A 23,028-nucleotide genomic window follows, 5' to 3' on the forward strand; every position below is an offset into this window, starting at 1 on the left:
ACTACCAGAACGAAGGAAGTTATCCTGCCACTGTATCGAGCAATGGTGCGCCCACATCTGGAATACTGCGTCCAATACTGGTCGCCATACCTCAAGAAGGACATGGCAATACTCGAGAGGGTCCAGAGGAGGGCAACGAGGATGATAAAGGGTATGGAGAACCTTTCATATGCCAAACGGTTAGACAGGCTGGGGCTCTTTACCCTGGAGAAGCGGAGACTGAGAGGGGACATGATAGAGACTTATAAAATAATGAAAGGCATAGAGAAGGTGGAGAGGGACAGATTCTTTAGACTAGCAGGGACAACTAAAACAAGAGGTCATTCAGAAAAACTGAGAGGAGACAGATTCATAACGAATGCAAGGAAGTTCTTCTTCACTCAGAGGGTGGTGGACACCTGGAACGCGCTTCCCGGAGAGGTGATAAGACAGAGTACAATTCTGGGGTTCAAAAAGGGACTGGATGACTTCCTGGAAGCGAAGGGGATTACAGGGTACAGATAGAGTTACCTTACAGGACATTGAGCAAATAGGGTATGGATATTTTAGGTTAGGTAGGGAACACTTCCAGGTCATGGACCTGGGGGGCCGCCGCGGGAGCGGACTGCCGGGCACGATGGACCCCTGGTCTGACCCAGCAGAGGCAATGCTTATGTTCTTATATTCTTATGTTCTTATGATCATTGCAGGAGAATCCCCAATCAGCTGAGTCGGCAGGATTCACTGAAACCATGGCTTCGGGGAGTCCAACCAGCTCAGCTGATCAGAGGAAATTACCCTGCCACGATCAGCTCAGCGGCTACGGTGGGCAGAAGATCCCTCCCCCAAATGGTAGGAGGTATGCCTATTCCCTCCTGCTTGAGGACACTCACACACCCAAAATCGACAGGAGAGAGAGACCCACTCCTTCCTGCCTGAATGATTCCCCCAACACCCCCACACACCCAAAATTGGCAGGAGGTATGCTCATTCCCTCCTGCCTGAATGACCCCCTCAACCCCCCCCCCACCTTTATGTAAGAGTGGCAAGATTGATGCCCACTCTCTCCTGCCAGCAGGCCTGCCTCTTCAAAATGGTGAACCGTACTCTTCCCAGTGCATCCTGAAATGCACTGGGAGGCCTAAGGCCCTGATTGACCCAGGCGCCTATTCTTGCATGAATGAGGAATGATTCTCTAATTGTCACTATTGTGTCATTAGTATGCGATCAGCGGCCACTTTAAAGGCAACAGCCAACATGGACGCTGGTTAGAGAATCCAGGGGTTAGTGGCACTAATCATTCCACATGCGCAGCAGCAGAAACTGCACATACATGTATAACATATGGATCTAGAATGGCCGAGTTGTTGTCCCCTTGCAACCCCCTACCGCCCCCTCCCCCACTCCTCCCTTACCCCCTTAATTACCAAGGCCCACACTGTACTTGATGAACATAGCTTACATAACCCCCATCTATAGCGACAACAATAAATAGACCACAAACACTTTATTGATGGTAAAAACCAGGCCATAGCTTTGTTTATTGGGAAAACAAATAAATATGCAATCAACAATTGCTTCACCTCCTGAGCTACAATACAGTGCAATTGACAAACTCAATATTGTAGTCCCCTGGCGCTGCCATGTCAGCCAGAGCCTAAGGGGTAGGTATGGACCTCCATGCCCCATTCCATGCCACCTGACTCAAAGAATATTCGCTCACCTGAGTTCACTTCCCCCTAACTGCTCATCCCCTGATGAGCCTGGGAGGTAGGCATGGACCTCCATGCCCACTTTTAGGGTCACCTGACCTGAAGCATCACCACTCACCTGAGCTCACTACCAAATAACCGCTCATCTTATGATAAGCCAAAACCTTGTAGCTCGGGATTACCGCAGCTGCACCATCCCCAAGCACCACCTCCCACACGAACCCAAATACAAGGGGAGGGTGGAAGGGAAAGCTGCCTCCAAGGAACAGGGAAGGACACCCATCATGCTTTGCCCTTTCTTCAAAAGCCAATCAATTATAAGCGGATTGGCGGGAAGCTGAGTTTCACCTCACACTTCCCCCCCCCCCCTTTCCAAAACTCCCTCTCCCAAATCACCACAATGAGGTGTCTCCCCATGGGTGACCAATATGGGCCATCAAGACCAGCTCTTTATTAAAATAACAAAAAAGTGATTATGGTTCTGGACATGGCTCCTGAAGTAGGGGAAATGTCATTTCAAATAAGAATAAAATACTGACAGAAAAAAAAGTCCCATCCAAGGCAAAATGAAAGGGGATATTACCTGTATTACCGGCGACCTGGGAGACTTTGCCATGCACTTAATGAGGGCGTCTCCTGGGGAGCATTTTAAAGGGGGACAGGAAAATACCTACTGTACCTGAAGGTAAATCGCCTTAAACTACTACCTAAAAAGGCTGAGCTAAATCCAAATTTCAGATATCCTGCAAAGCGGAAATATATTTGTAGCTGCTTGAATATTTAAGAACATAAGAATTGCCGCTGCTGGGTCAGACCAATGGTCCATCATGCTCAGAAGTCTGCTCATGTGGCGGCCTCCAGTTCAAAGACCAGTGCTCTAAATGAGTCCAGCCTCACCTGCGTACATTCTAGTTTAGCAGGAACTTGTCCAACTTTGTCTTGAATCCTTAGGTCCTTTAAAATCTTTAAAAAAAATAATATAATAGGGCATCCCCTTTCAAAGGTTTCCTTCCAGTGGCTGCGTTTTTGGAAATTAGGAGCTTTTTAAATAAAATTTCAGCTCATCGTTGTAGTGTCTAAAAATTAATCAAAAGGGAAAGCTGAAAATGTCACGTGTTTGAAAGCCGTAGCAATAAGAAAAAAAGGTGCCTTTTGCGTACTTGATCATATTTCCTGCAGCAAACTAAACAGTCTCTAATCTCTGAAGGAACCTGTGGATGTACTTTTTGTAGACCATAGTTTATAATAAAGGATTTTTAGAAAACTTTCCTTTACTGTACAAAAAACAAACAAAACAATGCATTTTTTCTGCAGGGAGAAAGGACATAGTTATCCTGATTGTATAATTCCCAAGTATTGCTTCATATATGTCTGGCTATGCTTATTTGATTACCTCTTAATACATACAGTTTCTGCGGAGTCATTCAGAAATGTTTGACGACACAAAGGGGATTAAATGCAACTATGACAAAAGAATGGAATAATCGAATAGTTGATTTAAATAATTTTATTCAGCGATTATTTGTTAGTAAAAATATTCTTTTAGAAATGATGTTTATGTCTCCTGCAGTCTTTTAAGAAGTTTATGCAATATTTAAAAAAAAATATATATATATATAGACATTTGGAAGACAAATCTTACATTTGATTACAGTACATTTGAGATTGATTCTGCCTTTGGAAAAGATATCCTGGAAAATGTGGGGTGTATTAAAGTAATATTTAGAAGATGAAATGTGATTCTTAAAAAAAAAAAATCTGCATTGAAACGAGATGAATTTCTTCACAGCTTCTAGCTTAGCACATTTGCATTCAGCATGAGAAAACGTTTTGTTTTCATTTTCTTCCAGTGCATCCCAAAAGGTGTTTTTTGTCTTCTTTTGTCCAGAAAGTTAAGTTTCCTCTGTTTTGCTTGCAGGCATGAACATTACAAAAATGGTCTGTAATTCGCAAATAGTTCTGAACGTCACGTGTAAACCCAAGCCTCCCATTTTAAGGAATTACAATTTTGATGTGTAAGATATGCTGTGGAAGAGTATTTAAAGGTAGATGATCACTTCCATAGTGTAATACAGAAATAGCAAGAGCAAAACAGAGTGAGTATTAACTGGAATGCTTATTTCTAGTAATGTGGAGACATTCCTCTGAGTGAATGCCTAAGCTCTAAGGAAAGTATTTTGATGCTATCGTGAATATTTAAGGCCACACTGAAAAGTTATATATTGCTGCTGGACATACCTCTCCTTTTTTTTGGTCTCAACAGTCCTTCAAAATGCCAATTTCAAATTTTTTCCCCTTTGGACTTTGGAAATATTGATGTTGATCAATATATTACAAATTAGTGTGTGATTAAAAAAAAAAAAAAAGCAATATAGAGCTAAAACAATGAACAAATTTATTACTCAAAGTTCTACAGGCAGCGAAAGTACGTATAGCTGAGTTATTTCTACTACGGTATAACTCTTAGGTGTGCTTGAAAAATGTGGACATAGTTCTGGGGCACATGCTATGGAATTAGGTTAAGGGAAAATATAGGAACAAAGGTTGAAATGTCTCTTCCTACCCCCCCACCCCTCCCATCCCAGTACTTCCTCAGAATAGTCTTTCACTGATGAAAGTGTATGTTCCAGCTTGTGTTATAGCAGTGGTCTCAAACTCGTGGCCCGGGGGCCACATGAGGCCCGGTCGGTACTATTTTGAGGCCCTCGGTATGTTTATCATCACAAAAGTAAAATAAAACAGTTTCTTGATCCTATGTCTCTTTAGCTCTAAATGACAATATTATTATTAAGACTTAGCCAAAAGGAAAGATTTATAAACTATAAAATTGTCATTTCTTTAATAAGACATTTTTTCTGAGGCCCTCCAAGTACCTACAAATCCAAAATGTGGCCCTGCAAAGGGTTTGAGTTTGAGACCACTGTGTTATAGGGACTCAGTTAAAATATACTTTATAGACAAGTTGTAAAGAGAAAATTTGTTAGTGGTCCAAGATCCCAACAGAAGGCGCCTCCGATCTCTTATTTTCAATACACAAAATGCTAAGCCCAGAGCTTCAATATTTATTTATTTATTTTATTTATATCCTACCTATTGTCTTCTGTCGTGGTGAGTTGGTTGTCTGGTTATTGGACAACAAAATTAGGCTCTTCACAAACTTGTCTGTACAACAGACTCTCTTTTGCACTAACCAATTTGTACTTTTGGCTAACTTTGAGAAACCAGCTAAATTCACTGAGAAAAAATATTGGATTAGTAGTGACTATAGACAAACTTGCTGAACTTCATAGTTTTAACTAACTTTGCGAGAATCAGGAGAAAAAAAAATTAAAATCCGAAGATCAGGAGATTTAGCCCTTATTTTCCATCCTTTTTTTTTTTTTAATATAAACCACCTTAGGCGTCTTTAAATAGAAGCAAAATATAAATAAAAAAGTGAGATCTGAAGATGCATGGAGATTTTTAAAGCCTGCAAAATAGATTGTACTAGTGATTCAAACATGTCTGTATCAATGCTTGAAAGTGAGCAACTACATTACAAGTTTAATATAAGCTAGTTCTATCTTATACACCGAAAGACCAACCTTTTACAATTCTGTTTGGAATATCAGCAATCCAGTTTCAGTGAAGCTAAGTGGTACTGGACGGAAAATGAACCATTTTCCTCTTTTGTCATGCTCTTGGTGGTGGTGGTGGGGGGGGGGGGGGGTGGGGGGCGCTCTCCCTAAAGGGTTCTCTGCATTTTTCCATTAAAAAAAGAAAGGAAAAAGAAAAAAAAAATCCCCACCCAGTTTGTCTTTCCTATCCCTCCTCCAACCTACCAAATACATCTAAACTATAGACAATTTTAGTCCAGAGCAACTGGCCAAGAAAATAGACAGAAACTATGAAGGCTGCTGAAAAGTTCTCAGCCCAACCATGAAGAGAGTGATGTGGAGCCATGACACTTACAAGTTATTCCACACTTCTCGTGACACTTTTCGTTTCAATGATATGAAATGAAACGAAAAGTGTGGAATAACTGGTAAGTTTCATGGCTCCACATCATTCTCTTCTTGGTTGCTCGGAGAACTTTCCATGGCCCCTCGTACAGAGAGGCCAGAAGATCAACTCGTCAGACCTATAAAATCTATGAAAGGGATTGCAATTTCCCATGTAAAACTGGGATGCTGTCTGGCCCCAATCTTTCTTTTGTCCAGTGGTCTCAAACCCTTTGCAGGGCCACATTTTGGATTTGTAGGTACTTGGAGGGCCTCAGAAAAAATAGTTGTCTTATTAAAGAAATGACAATTTTTCATGAGGTAAAACTCTTTATAGTTTATAAATCTTGCCTTTTGGCTAAGTTTTAATAATAATATTGCCATTTATAGCTAAAGAGACATATGTTCAAGAAACTGTTTTATTTTACTTTTGTGATTATGATAAACATACCGAGGGCCTCAAAATAGTACCTGGCGGGCCACATGTGGCCCCGGGGCCACGAGTTTGAGACCACTGCTTAGTCATAGAGAGAGTAAGAAGACTTGCCTTAGAGAAGTCCAGGCTGCACTCTCGTTTCTCCTTTTTTGGCTAACCAGACAAACCCTTTCAGTGCCCTTATTTGTCAGAGCAAAATCCTCTACTTTTCTGAAAGTTTCAGCCGTTTGGCAGCTATATTTCCCCGCTGAAGCTCAATTTTAGTCACTCAAAAGATGCACACTTTTCAGAACCCTAATCCTGTCAGTGGTGGAATGGAGAGGTGGCCAAATCTGCAATGCCCCTCCCAACCCTCCTCAAAGAAACTACGGTTTTCAGAATAATCCTGCATGGGTCAAAAGAGAAGTATTTGGTGCTAGTTATTTTCTGAAATATTTTTCCAGCTGCTTTAGTGATGCTTCTAGACAATCTTTTTAAGACGCGTCCAAAGTTCAACATTCCTCCTGTCTCTTGGCATCACACCTGTCATCTCACACTGAGATGTCGTCTTCCATTGACATTAACAGGACGCTGAGTTTCCAGTATAGGATATTGAACCCTCTTCACTCCAGCAACTTTCTTACTGTGAGATCACAGCTCAAGGGAGATTCTACTGGGGAGGCTTTGAGCAATCTTCTTTCCCCTAGGCTAGGGTCACCTCCAATAGCAGGTTGTGCCTTTCTTATTGTGCAAAAGTTCACAAATGGGACATTGAACCCAGATACTACATCCAGTTTAGGAAGTCAGGAAGAGGTGCCGACAGGGATTGTATATGCACTTTTAAACAGAAATGCATGGATTTGTACATTTTGTTGCAAGTATTTTCACATTTTTAGATTGTAAGTATGCCATGAGAGGTTTGCTGGTAAAATTTGGCAGAATTTGATTTCCTTCTTCCCCTTCTTAAAACCTTTCATCATACCCAAAAATTACCAAATCGCTCTTTTGCAACACATTAACCCTTGCAACCTTTTCAGTCCTGGTTTATAGGTCTTATCTTAGTAATCTAGTGTTTGAATCAAATGTTGAAATGTTGGTAAACATTTTATACTAGCAAGTATGTAAATAATTACGTTCCTCTAATTTTCCTATCTTAATGGAGTGCCTGATCCCACATAATTTTTTTTTTTCAAAAACAGCAAGGAATATTAAAGGGAAACTAGTTAAAACAGTGACTTTATTTTTAAAACACAATCATTTTTTTGTTTTAAATTTATTAATAACAAAACAGAATCATAAATGCTGAATAATGGTTCACATGAGTTCGGGGAAACCGCTGGGATCCCGAACATATTCGGCAATTAATATTGCTGCCGTTGCAAACTTCCTCTAGAAACCATAAAGATATTTTTCTATGTCATTTCCTAATGTAGGATGGCATGTTGTGTCTACACTCAGTGATCTTCAACGCAAATTTATGCCAAGGGAAATTCTGATAACGCTGTTATTATTATTATTTTTTTTAAAATTATTTATTGATTTTCAAATCTTCAACAGTGCCATAGAACAAATGCAACGTATAATGATGCAATAAAAGCACATTCAACTTTCACATGTTCATAATCAACCATTTTCCCCCACCCACCCAATAATCATTCAATAAAACATATATTACCATAAAAACCTGACCCTTTTCTAAATAATGATATCTCCCCACTCCAAGTGTGAATATTCAAAAATAAATTTATGACATAAATAACCCCCTCCCACTCTTCCCTGGATATGTACCACCATAAACAAAAACTTACTCATAGTCAACACTCAATTATTATCAATTATAATGAGGTAACATAAAATGCCAAAGGGGCCCCCATATCAATTTATGAATATTACCATGCCCCAAATTCTCAGCATTTATTCTTTCAAGTCTGTAACTGCCAACTTCCCCAACTTCATTCTCCTTCTTTACACGAGCAGGCTAAATACAGGTCAGCTGTTCTTCAGAAATCTTCAAATTCTGCCCATGATTCAAATTGCCCCAGAGACGAATATGCGGAGTCTGTTCAGATGGGTCACTGATGGCTGAAGTCCGTTCATGGAATCATTTAAAGTAATCTCGCAGCAAAGTTCTTGTATTCTCGAGAATCGCGAGAAGGCAGGATCCCATCCACTCTAGAGCACGCAATTTCAGGTCAAAAACTATATATAGGCACAGCTAGGAGATAACTTACATTACATGCACTGCTGAAGGACTTATGAAGCCATCATGAGTTTAAGTGGTTGCTACCGTGTGCAGTAAATAAACTATGCAATTTTTTTTTAGGATTAGGAAAATAACTGGATGATCTTTATGAGAATGTATTACTCTTCCTTGCATTTCTCACGTTTGTCAATTTTCTATGTGAAGAGTTTTTGGAATGAGCACCTGAAGCCGTTCAGAGAAGCAAAGCATGCGATCATTTTGTAAAAAGTCATTTAAATCCCCCTCAAGAGCAATGTTGTCATTTGGGGCCACACAGTTCAAGGCTTTGGAGTTCCCTGCACGGCTTCCTCAACATTCAGTACAGTAGGTGAACCCCTGTAAATCGATTATCGTTCACTGCTTCACAGTTTGTACCCGTGACTGGGGGGGGGGGGGGTGCGCTTTTCGCTGCAGAAAACAGATATGAGGGTGACTTTTTAGCCAGCTTTGCAAAAGACTGAGAGAGCAGCTTTAGAAATAAGAGCTGCTCCCTCGCCTGTTTCCTGATTGGTTAGGTCAGGGTCGACGTCAGAGCCCCCTCCCTCCCCTTCCCGTGGTGCGCTTCTCTTTGTAGGATTGCGTAAACAAAGCTGAAAGGAAAGATTTGAACTTCAGTTCTCAAGTCACACTTTGTAAGACGCAGACAGGCAGTGATAGCCGCTTTCAGATAGGGAGACAGAAAGAAAGAGACCGATGCGTTGCTTACAAAAGTGCAACCAGAGGGACAGGCAGTGACAGCTTTTAAAAACACACACTGTTATAGCCCAAGGAAGGAGATTCACACAGCGCTACAAAGAGAAATACACCACCAGCGCCGCTCTAAAAGGGCGGCCCAGAAACGCACATGCTAGATAGGAAAATACAGATTTATTTATCCGTGGAAGCAGCCATTGCACAGGCAGTGGATCCGAGGGAGACACCCACAGAGCAGCACTGAGAGACATACACGCGCAGTGCCTCGCGGCTTTTAGCGACACCTAGACGCACGAGCAAGACAGAGGCCCCACGTGCGCTCAGCTCCGCCCGCCGCGTCCTTCGTCTGTTCGCAGCACCGAGGCCAGGCTCCCAGGAGCCGCCGCCGCCGCCGGTGAGTAGAATTGCAGCCGCCGCCTGATCCCGCCCCTCCCGGCATCGCCCGGCTAACCTGGCTCTCTCGCCTTTGTGCGCAGGTGCTGTCGGAGTCGCAGACGACCACGGACCCCTTGGGCCGGCCCGCGGCGCTGTCATGCTGCCCAAAGTGGAGGCGGAAGCCCTGGGACTCGCCCGATCGCATGGGGGACAGGGGCAGATGCCGGAGACCATGCAAGGTAAGGACAGCCGCTGCCCTGGCCGCGGTGTTTCTGGGTGTGCCGTCTGCTTCGAGAGCCCGGGGCTGGGGAGTCGAGGCCAAAGATGTCCCGGAGGTTGGCTTGCCAGGCTCCCTGATTTCTGCAGCGCTCCTCTGCCCACAAGTTGACAGATCTTTCTTGAGGAATACTTAGGGACAATACAGTACTTTTATTTGGTTCAATATTTTTTATACAGTACTTAATTGCCTATTGCAGTTGATCAGAGATAATCAGAGCAGAAGAGTTTGGTGATTGAAGTGATCTAGATATAAGGATTGTTTTGGAGGTATGAGGAGCAGGGTTCAGTAAAGGTGCAAGGGAGATTTTGTTTTTAGTTGGGGGTTGCAAGTGCTGAGTGAAGTGGAAATGTCTGGCAAAGAAATGGGGGAAAAAAAAGCAAGCGCCTGAAACTTGAAGCCTGGCGCGGTTAAATTCCGTGGGGGGGCTGTGGAAAGCGGAGGTATAAAAGGGTGTATGGTTAGCTCCATAAGAGCCAACTTTTCTAAATTACTGGGGGATGCTAAATCCTGTAGAAATGACCCCTCCTTGGGCACAGTCAAGGAGTTTGTTCAATATTGGGGGTGCTCACCACAGAGAGGGGCTCTTGTGGCTGACTGAGAGGATCGGGCATAAAGTGGCAGGTCTGGATCTGGAAAGTGAAACCTTGATTAAAAAAAAAAAAAAAAGTTGACGCAGTCTTCAATCCAAGATGCATGGGGAATTTGCAGTCCCATATGTTTTCCTTGCCCGTGATTGCTGAGGGGGGGAAAATAAATACACTCCGATGACTCTAGTCTGAGGATATTCATGAGAGGAAAAAAAAAAAGAGCCCTAGATCTGGATTCCATTAAATGGATCAAGAATTTGAGTCGAGAGAAGGGGTCGCGAATGCCAGGCGGAAGTCACCCCATGCGATCAGATGTTCAGGGCTGTTGAGATTCTGATCTCTTCTTCCTTGGAGCTCCAAATCATGTCTGGGTTGATTCTTTTGAAATATCGTTTTCCTGAAAGAAAGATGTAAGTGAACTTTAGTCTTAAAATAATATTAATAATACTAACGATAAGACTTTCGTGATTCCTGGATCACACGAATTCATGTGAACTCTGAACTTGAACTTTTATGTTCCAGCAAACTCACTTTCTTAATAGGATTTGAAATCTGCTGCATAGGTTGTTGTTTTGGCTATGGCAAGATCTCTACAGTTTGGTCCAGCTATGGGTTTTTTTCTATTCAGACTTATAACGTGACATTCAGTTCCTAGGAAATAAATAATGGTATTTGCCTTTTGAATACCTAAACATTACCTAAGACTGACAAATTAATTATATTCCCGGAATTCAGGATTTTCGTATTCAGTCTGTCCCTGATAACTTCTGCCTACAGCCCAAGAGTTCAAAAGTTAGAAATTGTCATAGCGTTGCTTTCAGTTATACAAACAAAATGTAAATCATTTCCTAATTTCCTAACGATTCCTTCTTTGGTCAGCTCCATTAAGGTTCTGTGCTCCAGGTTGCTGAACAAATTTGAAAATTCCCCTTTCCATTGCAACAAATTAAAAATCCATCCACTCTGTTTCTATGGTCTAGAAATTAACCCGATAAGGGGGCCTTGTTTTCCCATTTAATGGCTAATGACAAACTCCTTGGGACATGGTAAGGGACATATATTTGCCACATTATTCCTTTTAAGCATACGTTGCTTGATCTTTTCAGTTCTTGTATCATTTCCTGAGGTATGGAGCCTGCTGCATTGTCAAAATAATTACCGACTTCCTCTGATTTCTCCCCCTCAACTGCTTTTGTAATTTTGTTTTTATTACTCATTTAAAGAAAGGAACGGGGGGGCTTTTTCTGTTGCCTAGAGCAAAATACAAATGATCAGTGTCCAGAAGTTAATATCAGGAATAAAGCAGTCAAACTGCGGGAGATTTCTCTTCGAACCAAACCGTGTCTGTGGCTGCAATAATATGATTAATAAATCGAAGTCCATTCTTCTGTAACTTCTTCTTTAAATATATACCACCAAAACTGGTGTAAAAAAAAAAAAATCAAAAGGCTTGACCATACCCATTCCAATAGGACATTAGAGAGAGATTTATTGCAAAATTTCCTCCACTGATATTTCTAACTGCTTCTGCGACAAAGCTTTTCCTAATTCTGTTTCATTTGACACACAACTCCACATAACTCTGCATTTCGGTGTCTGGACGATTTCAGAAACTCTTGGGGGTTTGGTGGGAGGGAGGAGGAGGAGGAGGAAGGAGAGAGAGGGCACACTAATCATCCTTCCCTATCTCTGGATTCACAGGAGGGACTCTAACTTTGACAGGTGTAAGATTTAGGAAACAGATGAAAGCGCGTGTACCCCACTGCCTGGCCCAGTTAACCGGAGATGTGATTGATGAATGGGAAGAGAAGCCGCCCCGGTCTTGTCCTTCCCTTGGCGGAGCGCTGGGGACTTGCACGAGTATCCTGTCTCTTCTTCACCTAACCGGATTCATCATTCCAAATCCGTCCATTTCCTTAGCGCTCCTTGGAGTTGCCTTCATTCCGTTTTCTACCGTGACCCCCCCCCCCACCCCCATTCTTTGGAAGTTTAGGTGTGAAGCAGGAAGAGCAAAGACCTATGCTCAAACCGTGGATGTTGTCTGCAGATTGCTCCGCTCGGATTTGTTGGCCGTAATTTGCCACTTTGAGTTGCGGTGCTCGGGAAGGTTGGCGGCAAAGTGAGATCCTTTTCAGAAGGCAATCATTTTCTTTTCCCGTGTGCCGTTGTTTATTTGTCTATAAGTTATTGCCGATATTGCATGAAATAAGGGCTGGCAAACACATTCATTTTCAAGATAATGATAATCTCATATATAGTCTTCAGAGTGAGAAGGAATAAATCAGTGCAATGGTGCTATAGGTAGCCAGAATGCTAAAGTTTATGCACCTTAAAAGTTTGCTAATTGGACATTTACGTTCTGAGAGCTAACAGTAAGATCCCAACCTTATGTACTTCCAGGCAGGGCTGGCCAGAATCATTTTGGTCTCTTATAAGAAAGCGACCAATAAACAGCAGCCTAGTGATTGGAAAAAGTGGCTCTATTAAATTCCCCAGAGTCAAAGTTAAGGTGAACTATTCCTTAAGACCTAACAACTAAATAAAAACCTCTGCTTGATTAAAATTAGATCCATGAAGCCGAACATTCCCCATTTCTCTTCTTATGTAGTGCATTTCAAGATGTCTCAGCAGAGCAAGGTGATTTAAATAATATTCAAATAAGTTCAGCCTTTAAAAATTCCCAATTCTTGATTTTGAAGAAAGTTAAAATATGATAGTTAAACTGCATGTTTGGAAAGTAAGCGATGTACGATGAGAGAAACTTGAGTTGCAGTAAAGTTCTATTTTACCTGTGATAGGGATCATTCCGGAACCGAGTCTACAAAGCTATGGTAAAGTCGTCACAGTTTTGGATGCTGTTTGAAACTGATACAACTACTACAATCTAATGTTAAAATTTTTTTTTCAGTATCTCAGTTTAAAATGTTGAATTACTCCTATGATGAAGATTTAGAAGAACTCTGTCCAGTCTGTGGAGACAAGGTGTCCGGATATCATTATGGGCTACTTACTTGTGAAAGCTGCAAGGTCTGACTCTTATTTGTTCAATATAAAAAGAAAGCAGTTTTAGAAATGTGAAATATTAGTTAGATTTAAACTTGCTTGATTGCTAACCCTATTGCTTTCTTTTTGTTGGTTTTTTTTTGTTGTTGTTTTTAACATTTTTGCATAAAAGGTTTGCATCTTTTTGAAGAAATCTTTGCTTCAGTTCAGTTTCCTATTTGTCATGCTATGTCCATTCTTCACGTATTGCAATGTTGTATTTATTCAGGGTTCCTATGGCACCCTGGTTTATTTAAGTTCACAGGGGTTAAAAAAAATGTTTTTGAACATTTCAAATACTAATAGCTCCTAAAAACGGAGAAAGGAAAGTCTTACTACTTTATTTTAATTAACTACTGAATTATTAAAAACATTTAGCACTTTTGCTTTTTGACGCTGAAGTAGAAAACAGTTCCACTTTTAAATATTTTTGGTGCCAAAATGTGTCCAAGGAAGGATTTTTATTTGATCCCGATTGATGCCCCTATTTATCATTACAGTATTTCCATATGGAAAAAAAAAAAGACATTCTAGCTGTAGAAATATTCTTTAATTGTACATTATCAAATATGACAATACTAAAGATATTTTTTTCTCACCAATATGAAAAAGAGATTTATGTGACATATAAATCTTTTCTACTTTAAATATATATATAATGTATAAATCAAGAATATAATTTCCTGAAAGAAAAGAACAAATTGTCATAAAATTCTATTTATGGCAACAATCTAGATGACAGACAGAAGGATTTTTAAATTATGAAGAATTTTTATTGGCAATATTATATGGGTGTGTAGTATAAACAATATTCAATGCCGAGTAGCAATATGAGCCAGTGATACATATAGTGACAAAACTGATCCGTAATAAAGAAATATACATATGAATTTAAGTTCAAAGAACTGTCTATTTTATTCATTTGACCAATGAGTAAAGAGAGGCTCTATTTAAATCTTTGTCCCTTCTGCTGCACTGGAAAACTGATCGGTAGAGAAATTACGTATAACTTTGAAGTTAAACATAGGATGCTAAAACTGTAGCGGTCAATATGAAGCAATAAGTACTATGTGTTATCTAGTGCTCTAATTCTCGTAATCATTACTTAAATCTAGTATTATCCCTTCTTCTTTTGTAAAATTTATGGCAGTCTGTTAATTTTTTCAAAGAATTTATAGCCCACACTAAAATTACAGTTCAGCAAGTAAGACTTATCAACCTATGAGCCAGAACAAGGGGGGCGCTGAAAAGTTCTCAGCCCAGCCAAGACGAGAATGATGTGGAGCCATGAAACTTACGAGTTATTCCACACTTTTCTTGACACTTTTGGATTCATTTCATATCACTGAAATGAAAAGGGTCAAGAAAAGTATGGAATAACTCGTAAGTTTCATGGCTCCACATCATTCTCTTCTTGGCTGGGCTGAGAACTTTTCAGCAGCCCCTTGCATAATCAAGTTGGTCTTAAAAATTCAGTGCTAAAATTATTTAAATATAGCATAAATAATAAGCATTGCTATCAATGAATTAAGCTAATGGTATGCATAATGCATGGTCGTCTAAACCTAATATGCTAAAATGATTGTAAAGTTTAATTATGTGCTAAAAATGCCTCGTTAAATGTTAATGCTTAATTTCATAGAGACAAAGTTACTGTTAAGTCATAGCTCTAACCATTGAAACTGAAATTAAAAAATCAAGAGTTTCTCTGCACTAGACCCCCCAGGTTCAAGAGCCCCTGGGAGTCCCTCTGGCCTGAGACTCCTGGGTCACAGACACTCTGTCCCATGATCCTTGGAACCATGATCCCTGGGCAAGAGATTCTTCTAACCAGCACCCATGGGTTTGGGAATCCCAGACTAAATAACCTGTAACTTGGGACTCCTGAGCCAGAGACACTGTATCTCATGAACCCTGGGCCTAGAACTATCGTGCCAGAGACCTTCTGGCCAGAGACCTTCTGGTGCCACAGTGGCACCAGTTCAACTGGGTTCTCTTGATAATATGGTAATATGTTTATTATAATTTTGTCAAGGCATAATTACATAATTGTGTATTATAAAATTAAGGGCTCCTTTTTACGAAGCTGCGTTAGCGGCTTTATCGCACGCAACTTTTTAGCGCCCGCTAACCCCCCGCTCTAGCCGAAAAACTACCGCCTGCTCAAGAGGAGGCGGTAGCGGCTCGCGCGGCCGGCAGTTTAGCGCGCGCTATTACATGCGTTAAATCGCTAACACGGCTTCGTGAAAGGAGCCCCTAAATGTAGCAAAGATTTTCAATAAATGTATTTTACTTTTAAGTTTTGATTAAAATTGACTTTGTAACTCCGATCAGGGATCTAAAATGAATGCCACTCAATCCCTACCTCGGTCCTTCTCCAGCACAGTTGTTGACTTCCCTCACCATTAGCAACATCACCTTTAGCTTCTTAGATTTGTTGTTTCACTGGATCATGACTGCAGTGAATAAGCAAAGGATGAGTTCAGAACATTTTAGGTGAACGTTATTTTAAATAGCTTTTTCAGTAATACCAAGCATAGTAAACTGCAATACAGACATTATTCAAATTATCACTAAAGGAATATGGCTGGATTTAGTGTGAAAAAGCCATTCTTTTCTCAATAACCAATGTTTACACTGTGGTTCTTGGATATTCACCCCTTTTACGAAGCCGCATTAGCGGTTTAACGCACGTAATAGCGCGTGGTAAATTGCCGACCGCGCTAGCCGCTCCCGCCTCCTCTTGAGCAGGCGGTAGTTTTTCGGGTGGCACGGGGGTTGGCGCATGATGAAAAGTCACGTGCGCTGAAGCCGCTAATGCGGCTTCGTAAAGGGAACCCTAAGTCAAGGTAGAGGTTTCTACTGCAGTCTGAAGCGCTAAATTCACCGACGCTGCTCTGACACTCGTAGAATTCCTACGAACGCCAGAGAAGCATCGGAGAATTTAGCGCTCTGGGCTGCGTGCTTAGTAAAACAGGGCCTAAGTTATTTTGGTTTCATTTGCATACTTTACCTAGAATTTCCAGTTGTGTTCATAAGTTTCCAGTTGTGTTCATAACGTTTCATTATTCATTTAACATGCATAATAAACAGGGATATCACACAGTACAATAAAATACAATGCATTTTTCATACAAATTCATCTTTAGACACTTTACAATCACATGCACAGTTTCATTATGAAAGCTAAAGAGACAAGTGACAAAAAGGTGTCTAATTTTTCAACACATTTTCTAGTTGTCTTCACATAGTAACATAGTAGATGACGGCAGATAATGACCCAAATGGCCCATCCAGTCTGCCCAACCTGATTCAATTTAAATTTTTTCTTCTTAGCTATTTCTGGGCAAGAATCCAAAGCTCTACCCGGTACTGTGCTTGGGTTCCAACTGCCGAAATCTCAGTTGGACCCGAAGTACAGTACCGTCATCTACTATGTTACTATCAGTTAATAGTTATTTTCTAAATAGTAGATATATTTAAGAACAGACACAAAAATTGTCATCAGAGGGCGATTGTTTTTCAAATTAATCTTTATTAGATCTTGAAATACACAATGATACATCACTCCAACACAATATGATACATCACTCCACAAAACCATTGAGCACCATTAGAGGGTGATTTTTGATCAGTATCCCCCCTCCCCCTCCACACACACACACACTTTTTATGAAGCCACTTTAGGGGTTTTTTTTTTATCGCCGGCCATGGTGGTAAAAGCTCTGACACTCATAGAATTCTTATGAACGTCAGAGCTTTTACCTCCACAGCCAGACTAAAAAAAACCTTAACGTGGCTTCCTAAAAGGGGGGATAAAGACCTACCCCCCTCTTTTACTAAGGCGCACTAGCCGATTTAGCGTGCACTAAATAACGCTCACTAAATGCTATTAGCATTTAGCGCACGCTATATCGGCTAGTGCGCCTTAGTAAAAGACCCCCTCCCCCCCCATGTGCACTAATTTCTGTTTTATTTATCTTATTTATGCGTGTTTAATCTGCCTATGATATACAGTCCTAGGCCATATACAATAAAAGATCCAAGTATAAAATAACTCATTTTTATTGAATCAAAGACAGGACAATAGATACCAACATTTTTACAATAGACTCAAAAGAGGAAAAAACTTTCATAGATATGATCTAGAGAATGACACAGAGAAAAAAATTTGTCCCCATCACTGCCCCATCCCTGCAATCACTGTCCCCGTCCCGTCCCCGCGACTACTATCCCCGCAGCATCCATACAAGCCTCAGTACTGCAATATTTAGCTTATTCCTTCCTTATAAATCAAAGTTCTGGCTGCTGAACTAATGAACTTCCCTATTTTCAGTACCAGCTCCAAACCCATTTTTACCACCCCCCCAGCCCCCCTCTCCCATCTTTTCCTTTTCAACTTCCAGCCCCAGCCCCCTTTTCTCACCAGCAGCATTTCCCTCCCCCCTCCCTACTTTCCTGTGCAGCAGCATTTCCCTTCCCCCACCCCTTCCCTGTGCAGCAGCATTCCCTCCCCCTCCACTTCCCTGTGCAGCAGCATTTTTGTTTGTTTCTGGCTGGCATCCTTACAGTCCCTTGCCAAAGTTAATTTTGAGTTTAAAGCTGCCAAGGCGGCTCCTCTCACGATCTGCGCCTGCTTTGGAAGCCTTTTCTCTGACGTGACGTCAGAGAGGTTTCTGACGCAGGTGCGGCTAGTGAGAGGAGCCGCAGCAGTGGCTTTGAACTTAAAAATAACTTCGGCAAGGGACTGTAAGGGAGCCGGCCAGACCGCGGGCCGCGCTGTGTTAGACGGAGTGAGGGCGGAAGGGGGGGAGTCACCTCCATGTGTCCCTGCTTAAGGTGCCTCTGCATGCGCAGAAGAAACCACCACTGACTGCTTCTACTGCGCTTGCGAAGCCATGGAGCTACAGAGCACGGATCATGCAGGTAGGGGTGCGCATGCGCGCTTAGGGTTTTATTATTAGTGATGCTTAGTGCCAATTCCCACACCTAACGTTTGGCACTAGGTTTACTCCTGCTGAAATCTGGTGCAAATGCTGGTGCCCAACTTAGGCATGCTGAGGCAGTATTCTGTACGAGGGAGTGCTGAAATGTTCTCAGCCCAACCAAGAAGAGAATGACGTGGATATGATGAATTTGGTAAATGAAACTAAACTAATTTAGGACGAGTGTAACTAAAATTATCTAGGATGAGAGTAAATAGGATGAATATAGTACACATTGCTAGAGCTATTTAGGATGCATGTAAATATAGATTACTTAGTTGTAATGGTTAACTTATTTAAGAGAGTGTAAATATAACATACTTACTTAGAATGGTTAACGTAATCTTGTGTAAACATAGCATACATATATAATAGTGTAATAATGCAAATGCAAACATGATACCCTAGTCGAGCAGCTAGGAGACTGACAGCAATCATAGTGGAATCCATCTGAATATGTATTTAAAATTCATTACAGAAGTCTTTGAAAACTGCTCTGATTTGACTCCCCAGCCATTAGTAGCGATAAAGAAGCTTCCCATATATGGTTCAATCAATGATCTGAAACAATGTCAAGACATAGAATTTTGTTTCTGCAAATTGACACTTAACAAAATAAGATAACACTCTTTTCAGCTACAGTGGCAAAATAATGCTCAGAATTTAGGGAGCTGGTTGGTTGGGCTGAGAACTTTTCAGCACACCCTCGTTACAACACGTGTAATTTGGAATGCTCTGATATGCCCATGACCACACCCCCTTTTGAGTTACCCGCTGTTAGAGTTAGGTGCCATGCCTTATAGAAGAGAGCACAGCTAATTAAAATCAATTGGTTGTTAGCAGCCCATTATTGATGTTAATTGACTCATCGGCCAATTAATTTGCATGTGAATCTAGGGAGCATGCCCAGAATAGATTTTAGCATGCAAATTTAGGAGCCATATATAGAATCCGGGGGAAAGTGTGTGTTCCTTCAAAAGAGTGTACTTTCTTTCCAAAAGTGTGTGCATTCTTAACAACATTATTTCCTACATGACAAAAGAAAATAAATGAAAACAATGAACATTCCTGAAAACAACACCAGAAACAACACAAATCAAAACTTTTCTGGTCGCACACTCCAAGTGACTAGAATTGTGGGTTTCAAAAGAGGTTTGGACAAATTTCTGGAGGAAAAGTCCACGTAAAATTACAACGGGGAAATTTTGTTAATGAAAAGCAGATCAAATTTTTGAAATCAGTTGGGTCTTTGTGACCCAGACTGGCCACTGTCAGAAACATTGCTGGGCTCAATGATGGTCTAATTCATCACTGCTTATCTTATGTTTTTATTTTTTCAATGAGATTTGGAGGAACTCTTGGAACATACACTACATAATGTCATCAAAACTCTGCTATAGTATAGCCTGACATGCAAGCAGAAGGTCTGGCTGAAACAAAACATAATCAAGTATTGAATGGTAAATCCATTGCCCTAAAATAATAATAAAACCAAACCAATGAAACATTGCCTCATGAAACATAATGCATCTTGTTGTCCGGTTTATACTTAGGGTTTCTTCAAGCGAACAGTGCAGAACAACAAAAGGTACACATGTATAGAGAATCAAAGCTGCCAGATTGACAAGACGCAAAGAAAACGCTGTCCTTACTGTCGATTTCAGAAATGTTTAAGCGTGGGAATGAAACTAGAAGGTAAGAATAAAGCAGAAAACAAACATACAGTAACTTACAGGAAGAATTTCAGGTACCAGAAAAACGTTACACTATCCCCCCCCACCCCCGTCTTTTATAAAACCGTGAAAGAGGTTATTAGCACATTGAATTCTCTGCTGCTCCCAACACTAAGAGTTCCTATGAGTGTCAGGAGCAGCGCAGAGCATTCAGCATGCCAATCTGTGCTAAAAACCTCTTTCACAGTTTTATAAAAGGGGGGGGGGGGAGATAACTTTTCATGATATTCTACCCTTAGGCCCTCTTTCACTAAGCCACGGTAAAAGTTTCTACTGTGGCCCAGAGCGCTAAATGTACCGACACTCATAGAATTCCTATGAGCATTGGAGCATTTAGCACTCTGGGCCACAGTAGAAACAGCTACTATAGTTTAGTAAGAGGGCCTAAGTCTCTAATTCTTCATCTTTCTTTGCTTCTCTCTTGCAGGCACAGCTGTAAATATATTGTCTTATTTCATAGAGACAAATTAAAGATTGTTAGCACATGCTCACTTGATACTGTGGACCCTCAGTGGCATAGCAAATGGGGCGGTCCGCCCCGGGTGCCGGCACCCATCCTGTTCCCCACCCCCCCACTATCGTGCACATGCATGCCCCTTCCCTTCCCCCGTGCCTCTTTAACATTCCCGGTAGGAGCAGCAACCCCAATGTCGGCTCTTCCTCTGATGTCACTTCCTGGACCCACGTCTAGGAAGAGATGTCAGAGGAAGAGCCGACGATGTTGCGAGCAGCAGGTTAGGGTTCCTGCTTGTGCCAGGAACGTTAAAAGAGGGAAAGGGAAAGGGCACGCATGCACAACAAGAGGGGGAGGAAAGGAGCGAATGGAGGTGGGGGAGGGGAAGAGGGCGGGAGAGGGATGCCACTGCCCCAGGTGCCTCTCATCCTTAGCTACGCCATTGTGGACACTTCTCACATTTCACCAGATGTGTTTAATCTTCTGGAAATGTTCTTAATTGCCCTAAAGATTTGTCTTTCAATTCACAGGAATAAACATGCCTTGTTAATAAAATGTGCTTTAATGGGGTAAACAGAAACAGTAGTAAAGAAAAAAATATGATCCAAAGTTACCAGCTCTCCAAGGGGCCCTTATAATTAAAGTCACGGCAAAAGTTGCTTTATTGCATCTTTACCGCACGCCAAGGCCACTTTTGCCACAGCCAGGCAGATTTTCCTGTTTCCGGAATTAATGGCCATGCGCTAATTGCACAATTAGCATATGGCCGTTAAAAATATTATCACGTGAGCCCTTACCGCCACCCATCTTGTAGACGGTAAGAGTTCCCATGTTAACCCTACAGTATTCAGTTAGGGCTGGATTCGGTAAGAGGCGCTGATACCTTAAAAGCAGCCGCTGATCATGTGTCAATCATGCATTGGCATCAGTTTCAGAATCACGCCTACGGGAAAGATAGGCACCAGAAATGGAAGCAAGGGTTTTCCAGATCTACATTTCCAGTGCCTATCTTTGCGTGACCCACGCCCATGTAGGTGCTTTAGGCTGCCTAATGCCATTTCTAGCATTGGCCACACCTATTTTGGCGTTTAGTGGCATAAAAATGCCTACTTAGGCGTGATTCCAGCACCTTTTATTTAGACACCAGTAGGCGTTTCAACCTCACCATTTTTTTGCGTTCATCAGTTAACCTAGGTGCCAGTTTTAGAATTTCCCCATTAGTGCGCAACAATGCCCCACGCTCTAAATCATTAGCACCACCACGCCCACCCTCCAGCTCCAAACGTGCCCCCCCCAGGGAAAAGATATATTTTTAGGGCCAGATTCTGTATAGGATGCCGATATCGATGGCCACCTAAGAAGCGGCCACTGATCGCATGTCAATCACGCATCGGCGTCCTATTTAGAATCTTGTCTACACTCCCAGACAGACAACAACATTTTGCAGGCCTACATTTAAGGCATCTGTTTTGCATCTACGGAGATGTGTACTGATGCTTAAGCCCGCCCAAGGCCACACTTTGGGCGAGCTGAAGCGCAGGTATGCATCCAAGCTTCCAAGTTTCTTTATTCTTTTGATATGCCGTTTATCAAATATATACCTAAACAGTTTACAATATAAAATATTAATTTAAAAAAATACAAATGAAAAAACTTTTAAAAAGGGAGAGCAATACAAACAGACTTACTAGAACAGAGGGAAAAAGGGAATGGGAGAGTACCGTATTTTCACTCATATACCGCGCACCCGTGTAAAACGCGCACACGGGTATAGCGCGCGGGAAACTGTAATTTATGTAAAGAAATTTTTATATACCGTGCACACCCGTATACCGCGCATGCCGCCCCGACTCTCTCGTCGCCGCCCAACTCTCCTTTCGCCCGCCCCGACTCTCCTCTGGCCGCCCCGACTCTCCTTTCGCCTGCCCCGACTCTCCTCTGGCCGCCCCGACTCTCCTTTCGCCTGCCCCGACTCTCCTCTGGCCGCCCCGACTCTCCTTTCGCCTGCCCCGACTCTCCTCTGGCCGCCCCGACTCTCCTTTCGCCTGCCCCGACTCTCCTCTGGCCGCCCCGACTCTCCTCTGGCCGCCCCGACTCTCCTTTCGCCTGCCCCGACTCTCCTCTGGCCGCCCTGATTCTCCTTTCGCCCGCCCCGACTCTGCTCTCCCCCTTGAAGTCCTGTCCCCCCTTGAAGTCCTGTCCCCACCCTGAAAGCCTGATGCCCCCCCTTGACATCCGATTCACCCCCCCGCAGGACCGCTCGCACCCCCACCCCGAAGGACCGCTCGCATTCGCACTTGCACCTGCACCCGCACCCCCACCCCGAAGGACCGCTCGATACCCCCACAGCCTCCCCCCCCCCCATCATGGAGAAGCTGCCTACCGTTGTCCTGTTGCTTCCTCTGCCGGCGGTCCCGCCTCTTCTCTGAGCCCTGCGTCTGCGCTGCTTCTTCTTCTGGCGATCCCGCCCTTTCTCTGACATCAGAGAAAGGGCGGGACCGCCGGAAGAGGAAGCAGCGCAGACGCAGGGCGCAGAGAAGGGGCAGGACCG

The 23,028-nt window shown here is 42.3% G+C and overlaps 1 protein-coding gene across 2 annotated transcripts in view; it reads left to right on the plus strand.

Moving 5' to 3' along the window:
- Positions 1 to 8,849: 8,849 nt before the first annotated feature.
- Positions 8,850 to 23,028, plus strand: part of NR5A2 (nuclear receptor subfamily 5 group A member 2) — a 255,326-nt gene continuing 241,147 nt past the window's right edge. The window contains exons 1-4 of one of the 2 annotated variants that reach the window (XM_033915244.1): positions 8,850 to 9,415; positions 9,492 to 9,635; positions 13,172 to 13,290; positions 19,844 to 19,985. In XM_033915244.1, the coding sequence (XP_033771135.1) occupies positions 9,554 to 9,635; positions 13,172 to 13,290; positions 19,844 to 19,985 (343 nt within the window). In that variant the 5' untranslated portion in view covers positions 8,850 to 9,415; positions 9,492 to 9,553. The remainder of the gene's footprint in view (positions 9,416 to 9,491; positions 9,636 to 13,171; positions 13,291 to 19,843; positions 19,986 to 23,028) is intronic. The other variant, XM_033915243.1, reaches the window with a different exon arrangement.

Source organism: Geotrypetes seraphini, chromosome 12 (genome assembly GCF_902459505.1).
Source record: "Geotrypetes seraphini chromosome 12, aGeoSer1.1, whole genome shotgun sequence".
Taxonomy (NCBI): Eukaryota; Metazoa; Chordata; class Amphibia; order Gymnophiona; family Dermophiidae; genus Geotrypetes; species Geotrypetes seraphini.